At 43.6% G+C, this 19,671-nt stretch overlaps 1 protein-coding gene across 2 annotated transcripts in view; it reads left to right on the forward strand.

Moving 5' to 3' along the window:
• The window catches only part of SLC24A3 (solute carrier family 24 member 3), a 436,240-nt gene that overhangs the window by 211,368 nt on the left and 205,201 nt on the right, over positions 1 to 19,671 (forward strand). For both annotated transcript variants that reach the window (XM_044291617.1, XM_044291618.1), the window contains exon 3: positions 5,807 to 5,883. In XM_044291617.1, the coding sequence (XP_044147552.1) occupies positions 5,807 to 5,883 (77 nt within the window). The remainder of the gene's footprint in view (positions 1 to 5,806; positions 5,884 to 19,671) is intronic.

Consider the following 19,671-nt stretch of genomic DNA (forward strand, 5'->3'; position numbering starts at 1 on the left):
CACAGAAAGAAATTTCTGAACGAATAGGCTGTTCCCAGAGTGCTGTATTAAGGCACCTCAGTGGGAAGTCTGTGGGAAGGAAAAAGTGTGGCAGAAAACGCTGCACAACGAGAAGAGGTGACCGGACCCTGAGGAAGATTGTGGAAAAGGACCGATTCCAGACCTTGGGGGACCTGCGGAAGCAGTGGACTGAGTCTGGAGTAGAAACATCCAGAGCCACCATGTACAGGCGTGTGCAGGAAATGGGCTACAGGTGCCGCATTCCCCAGGTCAGGCCACTTTTGAACCAGAAACAGCGGCAGAAGCGCCTGACCTGGGCTACAGAGAAGCAGCACTGGACTGTTGCATGTCATTCGGAAATCAAGGTGCCAGAGTCTGGAGGAAGACTGGGGAGAGGGAAATGCCAAAATGCCTGAAGTCCAGTGTCAAGTACCCACAGTCAGTGATGGTCTGGGGTGCCATGTCAGCTGCTGGCGTTGGTCCACTGTGTTTTATCAAGGGCAGGGTCAATGCAGCTAGCTATCAGGAGATTTTGGAGCACTTCATGCTTCCATCTGCTGAAAAGCTTTATGGAGATGAAGATTTAATTTTTCAGCATGACCTGGCACCTGCTCACAGTGCCAAAACCACTGGTAAATGGTTTACTGACCATGGTATTACTGTGCTCAATTGGCCTGCCAACTCTCCTGACCTGAACCCCATAGAGAATCTGTGGGATATTGGGAAGAGAAAGTTGAGAGACGCAAGACCCAACACTCTGGATGAGCTTAAGGCCGCTATCGAAGCATCCTGGGCCTCCATATCACCTCAGCAGGGCCACAGGCTGATTGCCTCCATGCCACGCCGCATTGAAGCAGTCATTTCTGCAAAAGGATTCCCGACCAAGTATTGAGTGGCATAACTGAACATATTTATTTGAAGGTTGACTTTTTTTGTATTAAAAACACTTTTCTTTTATTGGTCGGATGAAATATGCTAATTTTTTGAGATAGGAAATTTGGGTTTTCATGAGCTGTATGCCAAAATCATCAATATTAAAACAATAAAAGGCTTGAACTACTTCAGTTGGTGTGTAATGAATCTAAAATATATGAAAGTCTAATGTTTATCAGTACATTACAGAAAATAATGAACTTTATCACAATATGCTAATTTTTTTAGAAGGACCTGTATATTTCTCCATCTTTTTTATGGAGAGATTCTCTTGAAAGTGAGAATTCCTTTCAAATCCTATATATACAGCATATATTTTGCCAACGTTTAATTAAAATTTGAGCGGCTCCTTTTAATGTGATAAAATAAAGGAAGCCATACTCGCCCCATTTCAATACAGAACTTTATTGGCAAATGCTTTATTAGAATACAATGAATACACTTTATTGTCCTCCCCTTTAAGTGATTCCGCTCATTACATTTGTATACAGTATAGTAAGCACACATTACCAAGCATTTTGCTTTACACTTTCTCCTATTAATAAATCACGAGGTCATTTATATTCTAAGGTTAGTAGCTTAAAATACTCCTTTCAGAATGTCTAGAGAAATATGGTGTTAAAGCAATTACACTCGAAGTGTGACCTATGCTGTATTTCAATTAACTCCTAGTCTGCAGGTGATGTAACAAGCTGATCTGGTAACTCGGATGCTCCTGTAAAGGGTATTGCATGGCTTCTGGATATCAGTCATCTACTAGCTTTCTGTGCATGTTATTCCATGCAGTCTTTATGTTGCACTCTATGACGAACTTGCCTAGGATGACAGTGACATCACTGTTTCCATGGCAACATCAGCGGCAGAACAAAGGACACCACTAATAAAGGTCTGCCTAGTAATAACTCTGTATACAGCTGTTTGACATTTAAAGGTATAATTTATTTTATATATTCATGTATAAAATAGCTAACCATATCGTATAATGGACTAATGCACGACTATAAAATACTGTCACCAAGCACACCCATGTCATTGAGCCAGGGTTGCCAACCGTCCAGAAATTTCAGGACAGTCCGTAAAAATAGGTGACTTTTTTCCAGTGTCTGTGCAAAAAAAAAAAAAAAGATGTGTCCGTGATTTTTTTTTTAGGTTGTTGGTCATTGATTAGATTATTTTATGTTAATCTGTCGTTTTTATTGATACCATTTTGGAATATACCTTTTTGATCCTTTTTTTCCCCTCAACAAAAAATGTGAATCCCCAGTTTTATTTTATTTTTTCCAATATGGAGTTCACAGTACGGAATAAATGCATTTAGATTTTAATAGTATGGGATTTGAAATTTTATATATTTTTTTATCTTTTTAAAGTTTTAAAAACGTATTTTTTTCATTTCTTTTCACTTATTTTAATTCACCCTAGGGGACTCTAATATTCGATTGTTTGATCGCTGCTCCCATAAACTGTACATGTATAGTCTGGAAGAGGTTAAAATAAAAGTCAGTCCGCCATATAACTAGGGCATTGAGCATTATAATAGTGATTGATAGGGTTGAGCGAACCCGGACCCCATTAAAGTCAACCCGAACTTCACTTTATTATTTTCCATTATAGCATGGTTATAACGGAAAATAATAGCACGTTGTGAGCGCGGTGACGTCCTCGCAGGTCCTTTTGCAAGTCAAGAAGAAAGAAGAGGATACCGGCTGCGCGATCAAGTGGATGAGGTGATTTTTTATTGTATTTTTTTAACCCCTCATAGGCCACTTTATTTAGCTCTTATGAATGCTATTATTTTCCATTATAACCATGTTGCTAAGCTAAGTGTGTTTTTTATTTATTTTTTTAATCCTGATTAACCCCTGAAAGGCCTCCATTTTAACATCAAATGCCGCAATCGGCTATGAACACGGCATCTAAGGGGTTCAGTTTGGGGGGCGGCACAATCGCTGTTCCGCATCACTGCGCCAGCTACTTACAAAGGAATGCGATTCTTGACAAAGTAACTAGTAACAAATCGAGAGCATTGCACTAGGTTGCTAAGGATGTCACCCGTGTCACCCGCACTGAAGCTGAGGATCGCGCGTATGGAATAAAGCGAGATAGTTTCTATGGCATCATATGTGGTAGAAAAATGCCAACCAGCATGTGTGTAGGGACCTCAATAGTTATATTGTGTAGTCGATATCAATGAGCGATACACAATCAGCCATATAGAGGTAAGAAGCACTTCATAAGAACAGCTCATCCTACTCCCAGCAGGAATGCTCTGCACAGATTTCTCTTGGGATTTCCTCTTGTGCCGACCTCCGGTACAGGAAGAGGAAATTGCATGTCATTGACTACAGATGGGTTGTCCACATGTAGCAGATGAGGAGGAATAATAAAAAATCCCAGTACTGTGATAGGCACTAGGAGAATACTGTGGCTAGACACCTGTCACGAGGGTGTGCGACCTATCGGTGACCCTGTTGTGCCTGGGGTCAGAAGGTCACAGCGGGTGACTACGCGCTCTGTTTCTCAAGGGATCACTCCATGAGCTAATAGTGAAAATGAATTCCGGCCCAGGTTTTCCTGCTTAGGTTTTCTACGCTTTTTGTCCCATTTAGGAATCTGTAGCTTTTCCATTCAGCTGTTCTCTGTCAGCCACTCCCAGCTACTATATATTCTCCCTTTCTGCCTACCTTGTTGCCAGATATAGACCTTCCTTCCAGATCTTCTATTCTGACCTCAGGTGGACATTAGTTGCTGTGGAGCCGTTGGAACTGGAGCTGTTGGATCTCCGGTTCACTGTTGTTGTCTCCCTTTGGGGATTGTTGATTGTGTTTGTGTTGCTTGTCCTTTCCCTGTTGTTACCCTAGGTGTCAGTGGTGAGGACTAGTGCTTCCCACCGCCCTACTCACTACCTAGGGGTTGTTTCAGGGTAAGCCAGGGACGAGGCACGTAATAGCAGCCCAGCTAGAGACGTCAAGGCAGCCTAGGTGCCAGGTGAGCTAGGGGTCACCACTCCTTCCTCTCCCTAGTAGAAGGGTACTCCTCTTCCCTCCCTTCTACACTGCATGTCGGTTACCTGACATCTCAGACGTGATAACACCAGAGTGCAAACTGGGTGGCACCAAAAGGCAATATCAACTACCAACCGCTTAGCGCTCTTCTTATGGACACCAGTCTGTCCTTACTTCTGTTCCATTTCACCATCACATTGCAAACTGAGAACGAGGAGCCGTCTCTCTTAGGCCTCATGCACACAACCATATCCAGTTTGCACTTCACAAATTGTAGCTCCATAAAACATGGATACGAGTGTGTCCCACATTTTTCTGTTCCACACGTCTCGCCTTATGTTAAAAATGCCTATTCTTTTCCGCAAAATGGACAAGAATGGGAATTGTCCTATCTTTTTTGCGGGACTGCTGAACAGAAATACGAATGCGAATAGCGCATGGTGTGCTGTCCGCAATTTTTGTGGCCACGTTGAGATGAAATGGGACTGAGTCACATCTCAAAAAATACGGATCTAATGCAGATCCAAAATACAGTCGTGTGCATGGGGACTAACGGAGAACATCCAGCTGAGGATGTTTCGGAGAGCCATGCCCCTTTTCTTCCTTTTAACAAAGTAGCAAGTGAAGAATAGGGATTCTGCTAGCGTGGACTTTTGTGTCCTTTTAAAGGTACAGGCAATTTGTAAAAACATTTTTGGATCATATGAATGGAAAAGATTTAACCCAGGCAAGTTTCTTTGAACTACAAAACAAAACGAGCACACTTAATCATTTGATTGTTGGCACATGTGGCCTCCTGCCAAGACTTCTCAGTCAATGCTCTCCAGATTCAACCTGCCTCAACAACCATTACTACTGGAACTGGGGTTTCAGCCTTTCTGAAACAGCTGTCTTTAATGTCCCTTGGATGAGTCAGTGCAGCAGGAATCTTTAAAAGCAGCTACACAGGATATGTTTAAAGCTTCTTAAAATGTTCAGTTCAGACTCAACTTTAACAACTCCCTTTTCTGCCTGTTTTGTTACATATACTATTATTGATCTAACCTAAGGACTACTTTCACACAAGATGTTTTTATGTGATCAGGATCCACCTAAAAAATGGCCAGAGGCGCATGTCATGTACACAGACTCTGTATGGAGTATAATAGGCAGTCGGGGTTCCGCTGTTTGGTTTCCACCTTGAAGCATCATATTCTTTACTAGAAGGAATGCTTCTATGGGTTTCATTGCTCCTTCAGACAGCAAACACAGATTCTGTATAAAATTGTAGCCACTCGTAGGTTTAGTGGATGCCCATAGCAGGGCATGCAACCTCATGGCTTAGTAAGAAAATGACCTCTATTCTTTTTTTCAAAATGGGTCCCATTTTTGGAAAGGCATTCTCTGCAACAAATAAATTGATGACTTTTATTTATCCTTATTTTTGATAGTCACCTTCTTCTTTCCATGTAAGCATAAAGTGTTATGTAACATGTCAAAAAGAAAAAATGTAAATTAAAATTGAATCTGTTTTTTGATGCTTTATTTACGGGCATGAAATGGTGAGTGGTGAAACACCAGACACAACCCATGGAGAAGAGTGGTGCACTTTATAGATAAAAGCAAGCCTTTTTTCCTTACCTAGCCCTTGAATATGTACTTACCAAAGGCATCTTACTGATAACACACAGGCATGTACCTATGTTAGGATATTTAGTTACTGCCTAATGCTTCCCTTTCAAGAACTGTTGACCACAATAGTATCTTGTATACAGGTTTCTGCATAACATTGTGTAACTTTATGTGTACAGTTTTATATGTGGTTGTGATGTATCTTATCAGTTGCTTTTTTTTATTCTTGACTGATTTGTTTTTGTTTGTTTTTGCAGCTCTTCATGAATTCCCCAGCGATATCTTCTCACATGAGGAGCGGCGGCATGGAGCCATCATTCTGCATGTACTATTTGTAAGTTAATGATATTTTTTTCCAAGTTTTCTCTTTTTTTTCTTGTGGTTTACGTACGTAAAATGCCTCCTATTCAAAGATTTAAGCAAAGCTATTATTAAAGCTAAACCACCTATTAAAAACCCCCTCTTAAGAATTTGATTACAATATATTGCAAGAAATGTGATTTTTGTAAATTATAAATAAGGCTACTTTCACACTTGCGGCAGAGTGATCCGGCAAGCAGTTCCGTCGCCGGAACTGCCTGTCGGATCCGTCAAAACGTATGCCAACTGATGGCATTTGTAAGACTGATCAGCATCCTGATCCGTCTTACAAATGCATTGAAATGCCGGAACTGTCTTTCCGGTGTCATCCGGAAAAACTGATCCGGCATTTATATTTTTTCCGGTCTGCGCATGCGCAAACCGGAAGGACGGGTCCGGCGTTCCGGTATTTTGAATGCCTGATCTGGCACTAATACATTCCTATGGAAAATTCAGTGTTCAGTTTTTTGGGCCGGAGATAAAACCGTAGCATGCTGCATGAAGACATCCAGAATGCATTACGATAAAACTGATCAGTTCTTTTCCGGTATAGAGCCCCTAGGACGGAACTCTATGCCGGAAAAGAAAAACGCAAGTGTGAAAGTACCCTTAGTAAATAAATTAATAAGGCTACTTTCACACTGGCGGCAGGATGGATCCGACAGCCTGTCGGATCAGTCCTGCCGCTATTTCGCCGTGCCGCCGGACTGCTGCTCCGTCCCCTGGACTAAAAGTACTGCATGTCCGACTTTTTAGTCCAGCGGCCTCTCACCGCAAACTGCCTTGCTGCGCCGGAGCTCCGCCCCTGTCCCCATGATAGTCAATGGGGACGGAGCGGCAGTCCGGCGGCACGGCGGATCCGTCCTGCCGCTAGTGTGAAAGTACCCTAAAAAATATATATGTTTACTTGGTGTATAAATCAGATGCACTGAATTCCTTTTATTGATGTAATGCAATCTGCATCTTCACGTTCACTGTATTATTTGCCAGGTGTAGTCCTACTGGGAGTACAATCGAAGGAGGTTTTCCAGGACTTACTTATTGATGACCTGTCCCTAGGATAGGTCATCAATATCAGATCATTGGGGGACCACAGCTGGTTTTGCTGTGAAGCCAGAAGCAGGCATCAGAACAACGCAGTTCCGTACACTGTGAGTGGCGGTGCCTGGTTAGTGCAGTGTTGCTCCCATTCACAGATATTTTTTTTCGATTTCTGTACGAGTGTGTTCTAGGTATGCTGTATGACCTGTGCAGGGACGGTCTGTAGATAAGCTGTGACCATCTTTTATTGCCAATGGTGGATCCTGTGTTATGAATACAGATATGTTATCTTTCATTGTAATCCATCTTGTGATGATGTTAAATGATCTCTACAGAAGTATCAATCTATAAATATATATATATATATATATATATATATATATATGTATACATACAGTTGTGTTCAAAATAATAGCAGTCAGACATCACTAACCTGATCAATCACTGTTTTTAGTAGAAATGATATTTATACATGGCAAATAATTTACTAGCAGGTGTAGTAGAGTAACAGAAATCCAACAGACCCAACAGTCATGACATGCATGCTGCTGATTCTGTGTAATTGAAAGGGGCATGTTCAAAATAATAGCAGTGTGGAGTTCAATTAGTGAGGTCATTCAGGTGGCAATTATTGCCCTTATTTAAGGAAGAAAGGCAGCAAATGTACATGCTGGTTATAGTGCATTTCTCTCAAAAATTGGGTCATTCAAGACATTGTTCAGAAGAACAGCGTACTTTGATTAAAAAGTTGATTGGAGGGGGGGAAAACATATAAAGAAGTGCAGAAAATGATAGGCTGCTCAGCTAAAATGATCACAAATTGCAACCAAAACCTGAAAGAAATGGAAAAAAGCAGAAAAACTGTCATTCGAATGGATAGAAGAATAGCCAAAAGGACTCGGCCAACAATCAGCCACAAGATACATGCATAGGCTGCGTGCGGTGTGAACTGCTGGAGTTCACTGTACCCGGTGCTGGATACCAACTGCACCGCTGGATCCCCATTTACTGTAATGGGATTCGGCAGCATATATGCCGGCTTTTGGCCAGACAAAATGAACTGCATTTGTTGTCCAGCTGCATATACGCCGGATCAGAGTGCTGGAGCTGACCATGCAGATGTGAACCCGGCCTTATGCAGTATCTGCTGTCCTTAGACAACAGAGATTACATTTGTGGAAGACTAAACATCAAATAATGCTAGGAGTCAGAATCCAATAAAGCAGGCACTGACATTTACATAGAATTGACCTAATTTGTCCGTGCCTTCAGCATAAACTAAATGGATGAGAATTGCATGAATACTCTCATGGCTGAAATTTTGCAACTGCAGGGGACAATGCATTTTTGGGTCAAAACAATATTGTATTCAGTTAAAAAGACATCACAATACATTGCAGTGGAGCCCATATTGGAAAAGACAGTGGTCTCCAACCAGTGGCTGATAAGAGCCCTGAATTACAGATGTAGTAGAGTTAACACTCACGCTTTATGAGACGTGTTATCTAAACTAAATGCGTTAAGCAAACACCTTCCATTGCTTTTCAATGGCTTTTGTTTCAAGATAACACGATGAGTTAAGAAATTTGAGTTAAGAGTTTGAGTGTTAACCCTGCTACATCTGTATGGTCATATGCACTGGCTACAATAAAACTTCTACACAATCTGTAACTGAGAACGTAATGCCTGAAGTCTCAAGTTCCCTGGGCTGCCAGATTATTTTAAAAAGATTCATCTACAAATGTTTGCGATTTCATTGATTCTTGTCGTTCCACATTGAATGTGTCTTTCCTTCATTTCTGATTGAATGTGGCTCCCATAACTCAGTTAATTGTGCCTAACAAAGTACAAAAACATTGAGTAAATACGAATGTATCATCAAAAATTATGCTATTTAAATCAATTTTTACTAAAAGCATAACTTTTTGGGTGGTGTATTCATTCACTTTCTAGAGACCATAGCAACCTACGACATTTCTCTGTCAATTGAATACCGTTTATTTAGGCTGCCATGAAGTAGACATCCCCTGTGCAATGTCTATACATAGGACAAAAGCAGAAAGTGTGTATTTCTGATGTGGAGGCCCAAGGAATGTTTATAAATAATTATCTACAATATTAATAAAAAGATTGTGTTATTTCTCTCCTACAGGCTAACATCTAAACTAGAATTAGATTGACAAGATATTCCCTTTAAAGGATACAGGGATTTTGCACTGGTGTACCATATTAGATTAATTCACATAATATTACCTAAGCTGACTGATACACTTTCATGTGGATGGATTGAAGTAGTATATCTTAGAGTGCTTGAGTTTTACTTGCTCCATCTGAGAATCAAATAAGAATTCCTAAGTCTGTTTCTTCATCCCGAATGTTATTAGCAGTTGATTTTACTGCCAATACACTGCTGCTTCAACTAATTGCTAACATTCAAATAGCTGTTCAGCTGCTTGAGGCTTTAAAGGGTGGTCCACATCTAAATGATTACCTACAATATGGTTCTGGAAAATTAGACAACAAAGCCTGTAGAATCTACACTGCAGCAACTATGCAAGTAATGGAACTATTATAAATTAACTATAACGTAACTTATTTCAAGTTGTAAGCACAAAATGTTAGGGATATTTGGCTTTTGGACGAAATTTATGGAAAACATAAATAGTTCACTCTACAGTGATATTATATCATGAAGGTAGGGCTTTTAAGTAGAAGTATGCAATGGCGATTTCCTCATCTCAAACAAGTTATTGAAACAAAAACCAACAGTGGTGGATGTACCCCCACTAGTGTTGATCGAGCACTAAAGTGAGAACCCGAGCATTAAACCAGGCACCCCTGCTCTGAAGAAGGAAGGGTGTCTGGTTCATAGGAAAAGGTCAGAAATGGATGGAAACACCACCGAAATGGTTCGGGAACAGCAAGGGGAGGATGTTTGGATGCATCTTGGACTCCCAGGTCGCTGCTGGGAACAATGTTGTCCGAGTAGTACGCCACTTTTACAGACTGACAATAATATGCACAAAACCGAAGATAAAATCGATTTTAGAGGAAAAATTGTTAGGAAACATTATTTCCTGTGTATTTACTTGTATATAAAGTGCAAGTGCTGCCAAAAATTACAAGATAGAGGCACTCAGATACAACCTGTATATCACATAATGGAGGGTCTCATTGACATTGTGGTACAATTGTTCAGGTAGTGGAACTCCTACACTCATAAAGCCTATGCACTAAGTGAAAGGGCTTCCAAAAATTACAAGGAACCAGCACTCCAATACACCCTTTATTATACATAAAGGAGGGCATCATACACCCTTGAAAAATTATGATTGATGGCCTGCTGGTGACCCTCAAAAACATTAGGAGCAAGGGCCTGCTGGTGACCCTCTAAAACATTACAGGTTAGGGCCTTTTGCTGAGCTGACCATTTAAAACATTAGGGGTGAGGGTCTGCTGCAGAGCTGACTCTCTAAAACATAAGGGGCGAGTGCCTGCTGCTGATCTGAGCATCGAAAAAATTATGGGCGAGTGCCTGCTACTGAGCTGACGCTTGAAAAAATTATGGATGAGGGCCTGCTGGTGAGCTGACCCTCTAAAACATTACATGTGAGGGCCTACAGGTGAGCTGACCCTCTAAAACATTACATGTGAGGGCCTACAGGTGAGCTGACCCTCTAAAACATTATATGCGAGGGTCTGCAGGTGAGCTGACCCTCTAAAAGATTGTAGGTGAGGGCCTGCTGGTGAGCTAACCCTCTAAAACATTACATGCGAGGGCCTGCAGGTGAGCTGCCCCTCTACAACATGTTGATATGATGGAAGAGGAGGAGGAGGAGAAAAGGAAGATTGAACCATATACAATTTTTTGTGGTTAAAGGAGTGTATGGGAATACAGTGTATTCGGTACATTATAAAAAACACATTTAAAGTGCCTTTATATTCAGCCGCTTTCCTCTGGTGTAGTAGAGAAGTCAGGGGCAAATCCAGGCCTTGTTCATTTTTATAAAAGTCAATCTGTCAGCATTTTCAGTTCACAGACGGATGCACTTATCAGTTGTTATGCCCCCAGCAGCACTAAATACCCGCTCTACCAAAACGCTGGCAGCAGGGCAGGCCAGCACCTCCAAGGCGTAGAGCGCCAGTTTGTGCCACGTGTCCAGCTTGGACACCCAGTAGTTGTAAGGTACTGAGGGATCATTGAGGTCGCTGACACGATATGCTACGTACTCCTTCACCATCTTCCAAAACTTTTTTCTCCTTGTGACACTAGACTGCACATCAGGGTGAGGGTGCTGGGGGGTGTCATGAAACTGTCCCAGGCCTTGGAGGGTGTTGCCTTGCCTCTGTTAGAACTGCTGTATGTTCCCCTCGTCTCCCCTCCTCGGTTTCCCAAGGAACTACTTTACTCTGCTGCCAGCGTTGTCAGCTGGAAATTTTTGGAGCAATTTTTCCACAAGCACCTTCTGTTATTGCAACATTTTGTTCGTCCTCTCCACCACAGGAATGAGAGATGAGAAGTTCTCTTTGTAGCGGGGGTCGAGAATGGTGAACAACCGTAAAACGCGTGGGTCACGGGAAAGGCAGCCTAACATAAAGTCAGCCACGTGTGCCAGAGTCCCAACAGGCAAGACTTCGCTGTCGTCATCAGGAGGATGACTCTCAATCTCCTCATCCTCTTTCTCCTCTTCTGCCCATCCACGCTGAAGAGATGGAATTAAACTTCCATGGGTACTACCCTCTGTAGCGGAGCCAGCCGTCTCCTGCTCCTCCTCATCCTCCTCATCATCATCCAATTTGCGCTTAGAAAACAAACTGAGGGTGGTTTGGCTATCACCCTGTGTAATGTCTTCCCCCATTTCCACCTCTTCCACATGCAAAGCATCAGCCTTAATTGTGAGTAGCGAGCGTTTGAGTAGACACAGAAGTGGGATGGTGACGCGGATAATAGCATTATCGCCGCTCACCATCTGTGTTGATTTCTCAAAGTTTCTAAAAACCTCACAGAGGTCAGACATCTATGCCCACTCCTCGCTTGTGAACAGTGGAAACTGACTGGAAAGGCGACGACCATGTTGCAGCTGGTATTCCACTACTGCCCTCTGCTGCTCACAAAGCCTGGCCAACATGTGGAACGTCGATTTCCAGCGCATGCTCATGTCGCACAACAGTTGGTGATCTTGCAATTGTAAGCACTGCTGCAGCGTTGACAGACCGGTGGAAGCTGTCGATGACTTGCGGAAATGAGCACACACGAGACGCACCTTCACCAGTAGCTCGAGCAAATTAGGTTAGGTTTTGAGAAACAGCACGTGGACTAGGCATTGAATGTGTGTGAGCTTCCCAAGCTCCAAAGCCACCACCAAGTTACAGCCATTATCAGACATAACCATGCCTGGTTCTAGGTTGAGTGGCGAGAGTCACAGGTCAGTCTGGTCTCTTATCCTCTGCCACAGCTCTGCGGCGGTGTGCTGTTTGTCAACTAAGCATATCAGCTTAAGCACGGCCTGTTGACGCTTCCCCACTGCAGTGCTACACTGCTTTTAGCTACCAACTGATGGCTGACTAGTGCTCCAAGAGAAGAATTCTGAGGTGGAAGTAGAGGAGGAGGCGGAGGAGGAGAAGTGGGGGTTGGAGCCACTAACGTAGGTGGTGGCGGAAACCGTGATGGAATTAGGGCCCGCAATCTTTGGTGTCGGTAGCACCTGTGCCATCCCAGGGTACGACTCTCTCCCGGCCTCCTCAATGTTCACCCAGTGTGCCGTCAGGAAAATGTAGCATCCCTGGCCGAAAGCACTTGTCCATGTGTCAGTGGTTAAGTGGACCTTCCCAGTAACTGCGTTGGTCAGGGCACGGGTGATGTTACAGGACACATGCTGGTGTAAGGCAGGCATGGCACACCATGAAAAATAGTGGCGGCTGGGGACTGCGTAATGAGGGACAGGCTGAGGAAGACCTCAGTGTCCACAAGCCTAAATGGCAACATTTCCAGTGCCAGTAATTTGGAAAGTTGCGCATTTACTGCTATGGCCTGTGGGTGGGTGGCTGGGTATTTGCGCTTGCGTTCAAATGCCTAGGGTAAGGACATTTCTACGCTGCGCTGGGACACGGAAGTGGATGTGGCTGCTGATGGTGCTTGCGAAGGTCCAGGTGCAGGGTGGGAGGCATCCAGGTCTGCACTTCGACAGGGGATTGGCCAGCACGTAACACAGGGGAAGAGAAGGCAGTGGTGTGACCCGCAGACACAGATTGTGGACCCAGGCGTTCGGCCCACCTATTACGGTGCTTTGATGCCATGTGGCGGATTATGCTGGTGGTGGTGAGGTTTCTAGTGTTTACGCCCCAGCTCATTTTTGTATGGCACAGGTTGCAAATTGCAATTCTTTTGTTGTCCACACTTTCCTCAAAAAAGCAATAGACTGCGGAACACCTACCCCTTGGCAAGGGAGATTTCCGCAAGTGTGTGCTTCGGGGAACAGTTGCGGGCCTGTTTGGTGTGGCCCGCCTTTGCCACCCCACTGCCTCTTCCAGCCTGTTGAGGTGCTCAGGATCCCTCCCCCTCTGTACTGCTGTCCTCGCTCGGCTTGCCACCTTCCCAAGTTGGGTCAGTGACTTAATCGTCTACCACCTCCTCTTCCACTTCTTCACTCTGCTCATCCTCCTGACTTGTTTACCTAACAACAACCTCAGTTATTGACAACTGTGTCTCATCCTAATCATCAACCTCTTGAGACACTAATTGCCGTTGACTTATTGGCAACTGTTTCTCATCATCATCATCATCCACCTCGTGAAACACTAATTGCCGTTCCCCACTGTCATCTTCCTGTGACTGTGGATGCTCAAGAGTTTGGGAATCAGGGCACAAGATCTCCCTCTTGAAGCGGGCTTGTCGAGAGGCCCAAATGAAGGAATAGCGCTGAAAAAAGCTCCTCAAAATATCCGAGTGTGGGACCACTTGTTTGGTCAGACTGTAAATGGTGGGAGGAAGGAGGATCAGGGTGAGGATTGTGTTGACCAGACTTTTGGCTACTGAGACTGGACTTGGTGTAAGACAGGGTGGTGCTTAACCGACTCGAAGCATTATCTGCTGCAATCCAACCGACCACCTGGTCGCACTGGTCTGACTTCGAGAGCGTTGTCCTGGTCCGCCCTGCAAACTGGGACATGAAGCTAGGTATCGTAGATGATTGTTTTTCTTGTGCTCTGGCAGCAGGCACAGTTTCAATGCGCCCAGGGCCACGGCCTCTGTGTGCACCATCAGCATCACAGCCACTTCCCTGTCCCTTACTGATCGCCTTCTTCATATTAAATGCCATATATGCTTGAAAGTTCGTCACACACACAGTAGCGTAGGATTTATAAGTGTATGCGCAAAAAAAGGTATTTGGGATGTGGAAACGTCACACAGGATAAATACCGCAGATAATGTCGCTGATGTCAGCAGCGGCTAATATAAAATTACAGGGAATGTCACAGGTATTTGGGATGTGGAAACATTACACATGAGATGCACCGCAGGTAATGTCACTGTCCGCAGCGGAAACCGTCTACGGAAAAAGTACACTGGATGTCACAGATATTTTTGGGATGCGCATACGTTACACAGGAGATGTAGTGCAGATAATGTCGCTGTCTGCAGCGGCCTAACTATTGCACGCTATTTAGAGCAGGATGCGCTAAAAATAGATATTACTGCCACACACAATAGTCCTTAAAAGGACTTTTGGGTTTGTAAAGTTTTAGCAATTTAGCGCAGGTTGCGCTAAAGATATATATTGCTGCTGCCACACACAACAATAGTCCTTAAAAGGACTTTTGGGTCTCTGACAATTTTTTCAATAAAAAAAAAAAAAATGTCTCTCCCTACACTATCTTTCCCTTCCTCAGCACATCTCTCCCTGACTAACACTGAGCCGAACACGTGTCATTGGGTGCTATATAGCCAATCACTGTAATGCCAGTAACCAACATGGGTGCAGCATTACAGTGAAGGGCAGTACTTACCCGCACGTTTATTGGCTGCGTAGCAGCCAACAAACATGCGGAGAGGAGACTTGAGCATTGCGCTCGAGCACATGCGGTATTAGGCCGAATACCGCCATGTGCCGAGCATCAAGATGCATGCTTGATCAACACTAACCCCCTCAAAAAATGTCAATGTCTCAATAATGCTGAGGCATGGCATCTTAATCTTCTTGAAGGGTAGCCTTCAGGTCGTTGACATATTGGGGTACAGAGTTACGAGCCTCTACACGGCGACTCAGCTGATCCCATAGGTTTTTAATGGGACTCATGTCTGGAGAAAGTGCAGGCCTCTCCATTTGAGGTACCCCAGTCTCCAGCAGCTTTTCCCTATTGATACAACCTCGGTGAACTGGTGCATTGTCGTCCATGAAGATGAAATTAGACCTGTGTTGTTCATGCAGAGGCACAATGACTGGATTAGTGATGTTAGTCAAGTAGTATAGGCTTGTCACTGTACCACCAAGTGTAGGGCAGTTCTGTATTGACTAGACACACCTGCCCACACTGTAACACCACCTCCACCAAAGGCTCATCTGGTGACAACAGTGGCTGATGCATAGCTCTCTCCTTGACGTTTCCAACATCGTTAGTGGCCATCATTTCTGCTCAGTGTGAATCGACTTTCATCAGCGAATAACACTGAGGCCCACTGGTCCCTCATCCAGCCTAGATGCTCCCTGGCCGATGCAAGACGATGACACCTGTGGTCAGACCTCTCATCTTCCTTAAATGTGCCTAGAGTTGTGTGGCATTCGTCAGGGCATTGTTCACAATGAAGCAGTCACTAGTGTGGGATGTGGCCAAAGGAAGTCCACTTCTATGCCTTTTGTGACTCTTCCAGTCTACTAGATCGGTGGGGGTCCTACCGCTGTGAAACCCACTGATCATGACAATGGGTACCCATTATTCTCAGAGCCTCTAGAAATGAACAGAGATAAGTTGAGCATGCACACTGCCACTCCTAGTGCTCCGTTAATCTCTATGGGACTTTTTGGGACAGTGGTCGGCTATTTCAGAGATAAATGGAATGGCAGTTCACATGCCTGATGTGCCACTCTGTTCATTTCTGTGGTCTCTGAGGGGTGAAGGGTAAGGGGTACCCATTCTCATGACCAGTTTGGGTCAGAGTGGTAGGGTCTCTACCCATCTTAGGCTACTTTCACACCTGCGCTAGGTGCGGATCCGTCTGGTATCTGCAGAGACGGATCCGCACCTATAAATGCAAACGATGGTATCCATTCAGTACGGATCCGTCTGCATACACTTAGTCAAAAAAAGTCTAAGTGTAAGTCAAACGGATCCGTCCTGACTTAACATTGAAAGTCAATGGGGGATGGATCCGTTTACAATTGCACCAATATTGTGTCAATGTAGACGGATCTCACAGGCGGACCCTGAAACGGCAGTGTGAAAGTAGCCTTATAGTATTGGTAAAAACTAGAATACCCCTTTTAAGGTAGCTGAGGATAAGTTTTATTTCTAAACCTCCATCGTCTGACACAGTGGCCCAGATGACTAATAATAATTTTTAAAAAATGTTTAAAACATTCCTGTGGTAGCGATATTAGAAGTATACACTGTGTATTTTATATCGTATTATAGATATGTGTATTTTACATGATTAGCTATATCCTGTAATAATGGAATATTACGTTTGTAGAGGATTTTTGTATAGCGTTAACACCTTGTGTGACATATTGTCCACTTTAATTAAAGTGGTTATGACAATATAGTATCTCCAATACATTGTCTTGTGTTTAGGTCTTCACAATAGGAGGGTCATGATTTCTGTGATATGGTCCATCCATTCCATCCATAATGTCGCTGGTCACTGGCCATTTTTCATAGCAACAACTTGTTACTTTTCTGTTCAGAGCAGGCAAAGAAAACAAAATGGCAGTTCAGGCATATTATTTTTTTCCATTATAACATTCACTGTACAGATTAAATAATTGTATATTGCAATATTTCTGACATTTTGGATGTGGTGATACCAGTGATCTTTATTTATGTGTATTTTCATCAGTAAAATGGGGAAAATAGGTGATTAGATTTTTGAATTCTTATTTACACATTTTAAACAAAAACCTTTCTAATTATTTTATCTTTATGTTTAGTCCCCTTTAGGGACTTGAACATGCAATTATTGGCCAAACACTACAAGCAAATAGTATTGCAGTAAAATCAGTATGTTCCTACTAAGCACTACCCCTCGGTGGTCCGAGGGAGTCCCCTAGAGGACTTAGCGAGCTAAATGACTGCACAGATGCCGTGGTTGCAATTGATTGTGGCATCTGAGTAGTCAAATGTCTGTAATCAAGAGTTGTCTCAGCAGGCAATCGCTGGCTACAATGCTCAGTCAACTCCCGAGTGACTGCCATATTTTAAACCCTGACATCCGCCTTAAATGTAGGCAAATGTCATCAAAGGGTCAAAGCCAAAAAAGTGAATTTAAATCTGGCAGTTGCTGTTTCATGGTTTAAAGTTAGACTTACTTTGGTCAATAATCTGCTTACAATAGACTATTGCCAAAAAGCCTTTGGTAATGTCAAAAATATTCTGCTCCTATGTTCTTATCATTCAGCTTTAAAGAGGACCTTTCACCGATTATGACACTGTGAACTAAGAATACAGACATGGAGAGCGGCGCCCGGGGATCTCACTGCACTTACTATTATCCCCGGGCGCCGCTCCGTTCTCCCGCTATTCCCTCCGGTATCTCCGGTCACAAAGTTATGGTAGGCGGAGTCTGCCCTTGTTCTTCTGTAGCGCTGGCCAATCGCATTGCAGAGCTCACAGCCTGGGAGAAAATGACCTCCCAGGCTGTGAGCTCTACGCTGCGATTGGCCAGCGCTAGAGCAGAACAAGGGCAGACTCCGCCTACCATAACTTAGTGACTGAAATCTCCGCCTACTATAACTTAGTGGCCGGAGATACCGGAGGGTATAGCGGGAGAACAGAGCGGCACCCAGGGATAATAGTAAGTGCAGTGAGTTTCCCGGGCGCGACGCTCTCCATGTCTCTATACTTAGTTCACAATGTCAGGATCGGTCAAAGGTCCTCTTTAACATACATAATAAACCGAATGAAATAATAATAATGTAACTAAAACACCATTTACATTATTATATTCATGTGCAATCGATCTACTTCCATCTCTCTAGTGTTTTATTGTGACTTTTAAAATCCTTGTAATTAAATTGATCCAAGTAAAGTAAGGCTATATACAGGGGTGCACCACCAATGAGACGAGGGGAGGCGATTGCCTCATGCAGCACCAGGTAGGGGCAAGAAGGGGACAGCAGAAGGGCCATGGGCAATGAGCGTACTAACCATTCTGGAGCATCTTTTCTTATGTCTGTATATTGTGCCATTCCTGTATTATTTCTACTAGAGGTTATGAATGAATTTCTATTAGCCTTTAGTAAGGGTACAGAGGGGAGGTAACCAGTTGGGGGGTGTCCCTGCACAGTCTGAAAATGGCAGCACTGATTGGATAGAGTTAGTCTGTGCAGGCACCCCCCCCCCACCACAACTGGTTACCTCCCCTCTGTACCCTTACTGAAGGCTAATAGCAATTCATTCATAACTTCTGGTATAAATAATAAAGGAATGGCACAACATAGAGACATAAGAATGGATGCTCCAGAATTGTTATTACACGGGGAACGCATGAGGCTATTAAAACAGACATGTCAGGAGCGGTGAAAGGTCCTCTTTAAACTGTATGTTTTGTAGCTCTGCCTGTAATGTTTTCCAAGTATGTCTTGAACAGTAGGGTTGGAGGGAAGGGGTTAGGTTAAGAAATTGGCATTGGGGAGGAAGTGGCACCATTCCAGTTTTCGCCTCAGAAAGGCTATATATTGCTATTATGTCTTAAGATTCACATTTTGTCCCCTTTCTATTTTGGTCCAGAATAAAAGAAAGAGTAAGCAAATGATTTGATGAATTCTGTGGGGGACTGTAGTGGGCATGCTCTATGTCCAAGGTCAGTCTTCATAGCTGTATACTGTGTCCCTCATCAATTGTCAATTGTAATTTTCTGACAGCACATTCCCTACCTAGAGATAAAGGGGATGTGCCAAGCCTGCAAGTTATCCCCTATCCCTGATCACTGGGGGTCCAACTGCTGGGGGAGTTCCTGTTTCCCCCGATCTGATGGGGCGGCAGGTAGAGCATGTGCTGTGCTGCTGCATTCATTCTTTATGGGATTGATGGAAATAGTTGAGCACTGTAGTCGGCTATCTTCAGCAGTCTCATAGAGAATGAATGAAGCGGCAGGGCGCATGCCTGACCTGCTGCTCCATCAGATCAGGGGAATGGGACCCCGGTTCTCAGGATCACTGAGGGTCCCAGTGGTCAGACCCCCAGCGATCAGCTAGTTATCCCCTATCCTGAGAATTTTTTTCAAAAGTACAGTCCACAAAGAACCACTCCTTACCCCAACTGAAAATATTATGACTACCAATAGGATCCCATATGATCCTGTAAATCTTGCACAGGTGCCATTTCCACAAGAGTTTAGACCAGACTTTCATGTATACCTACTTCATTAATCCTCCCTTGGTTATTCACATGCTCGGTTTTATTTTCCTCCTACTATTGCCCTTTTCCCATTTCATCACCTCTTCATCTTGTAAGCCTTTATGTGCTATTTCATCTACTCAGCAGGTTTCACAAACCTAAGTAAATA

Source organism: Bufo gargarizans, chromosome 4, assembly GCF_014858855.1.
Source record: "Bufo gargarizans isolate SCDJY-AF-19 chromosome 4, ASM1485885v1, whole genome shotgun sequence".
Lineage (NCBI taxonomy): Eukaryota > Metazoa > Chordata > Amphibia > Anura > Bufonidae > Bufo > Bufo gargarizans.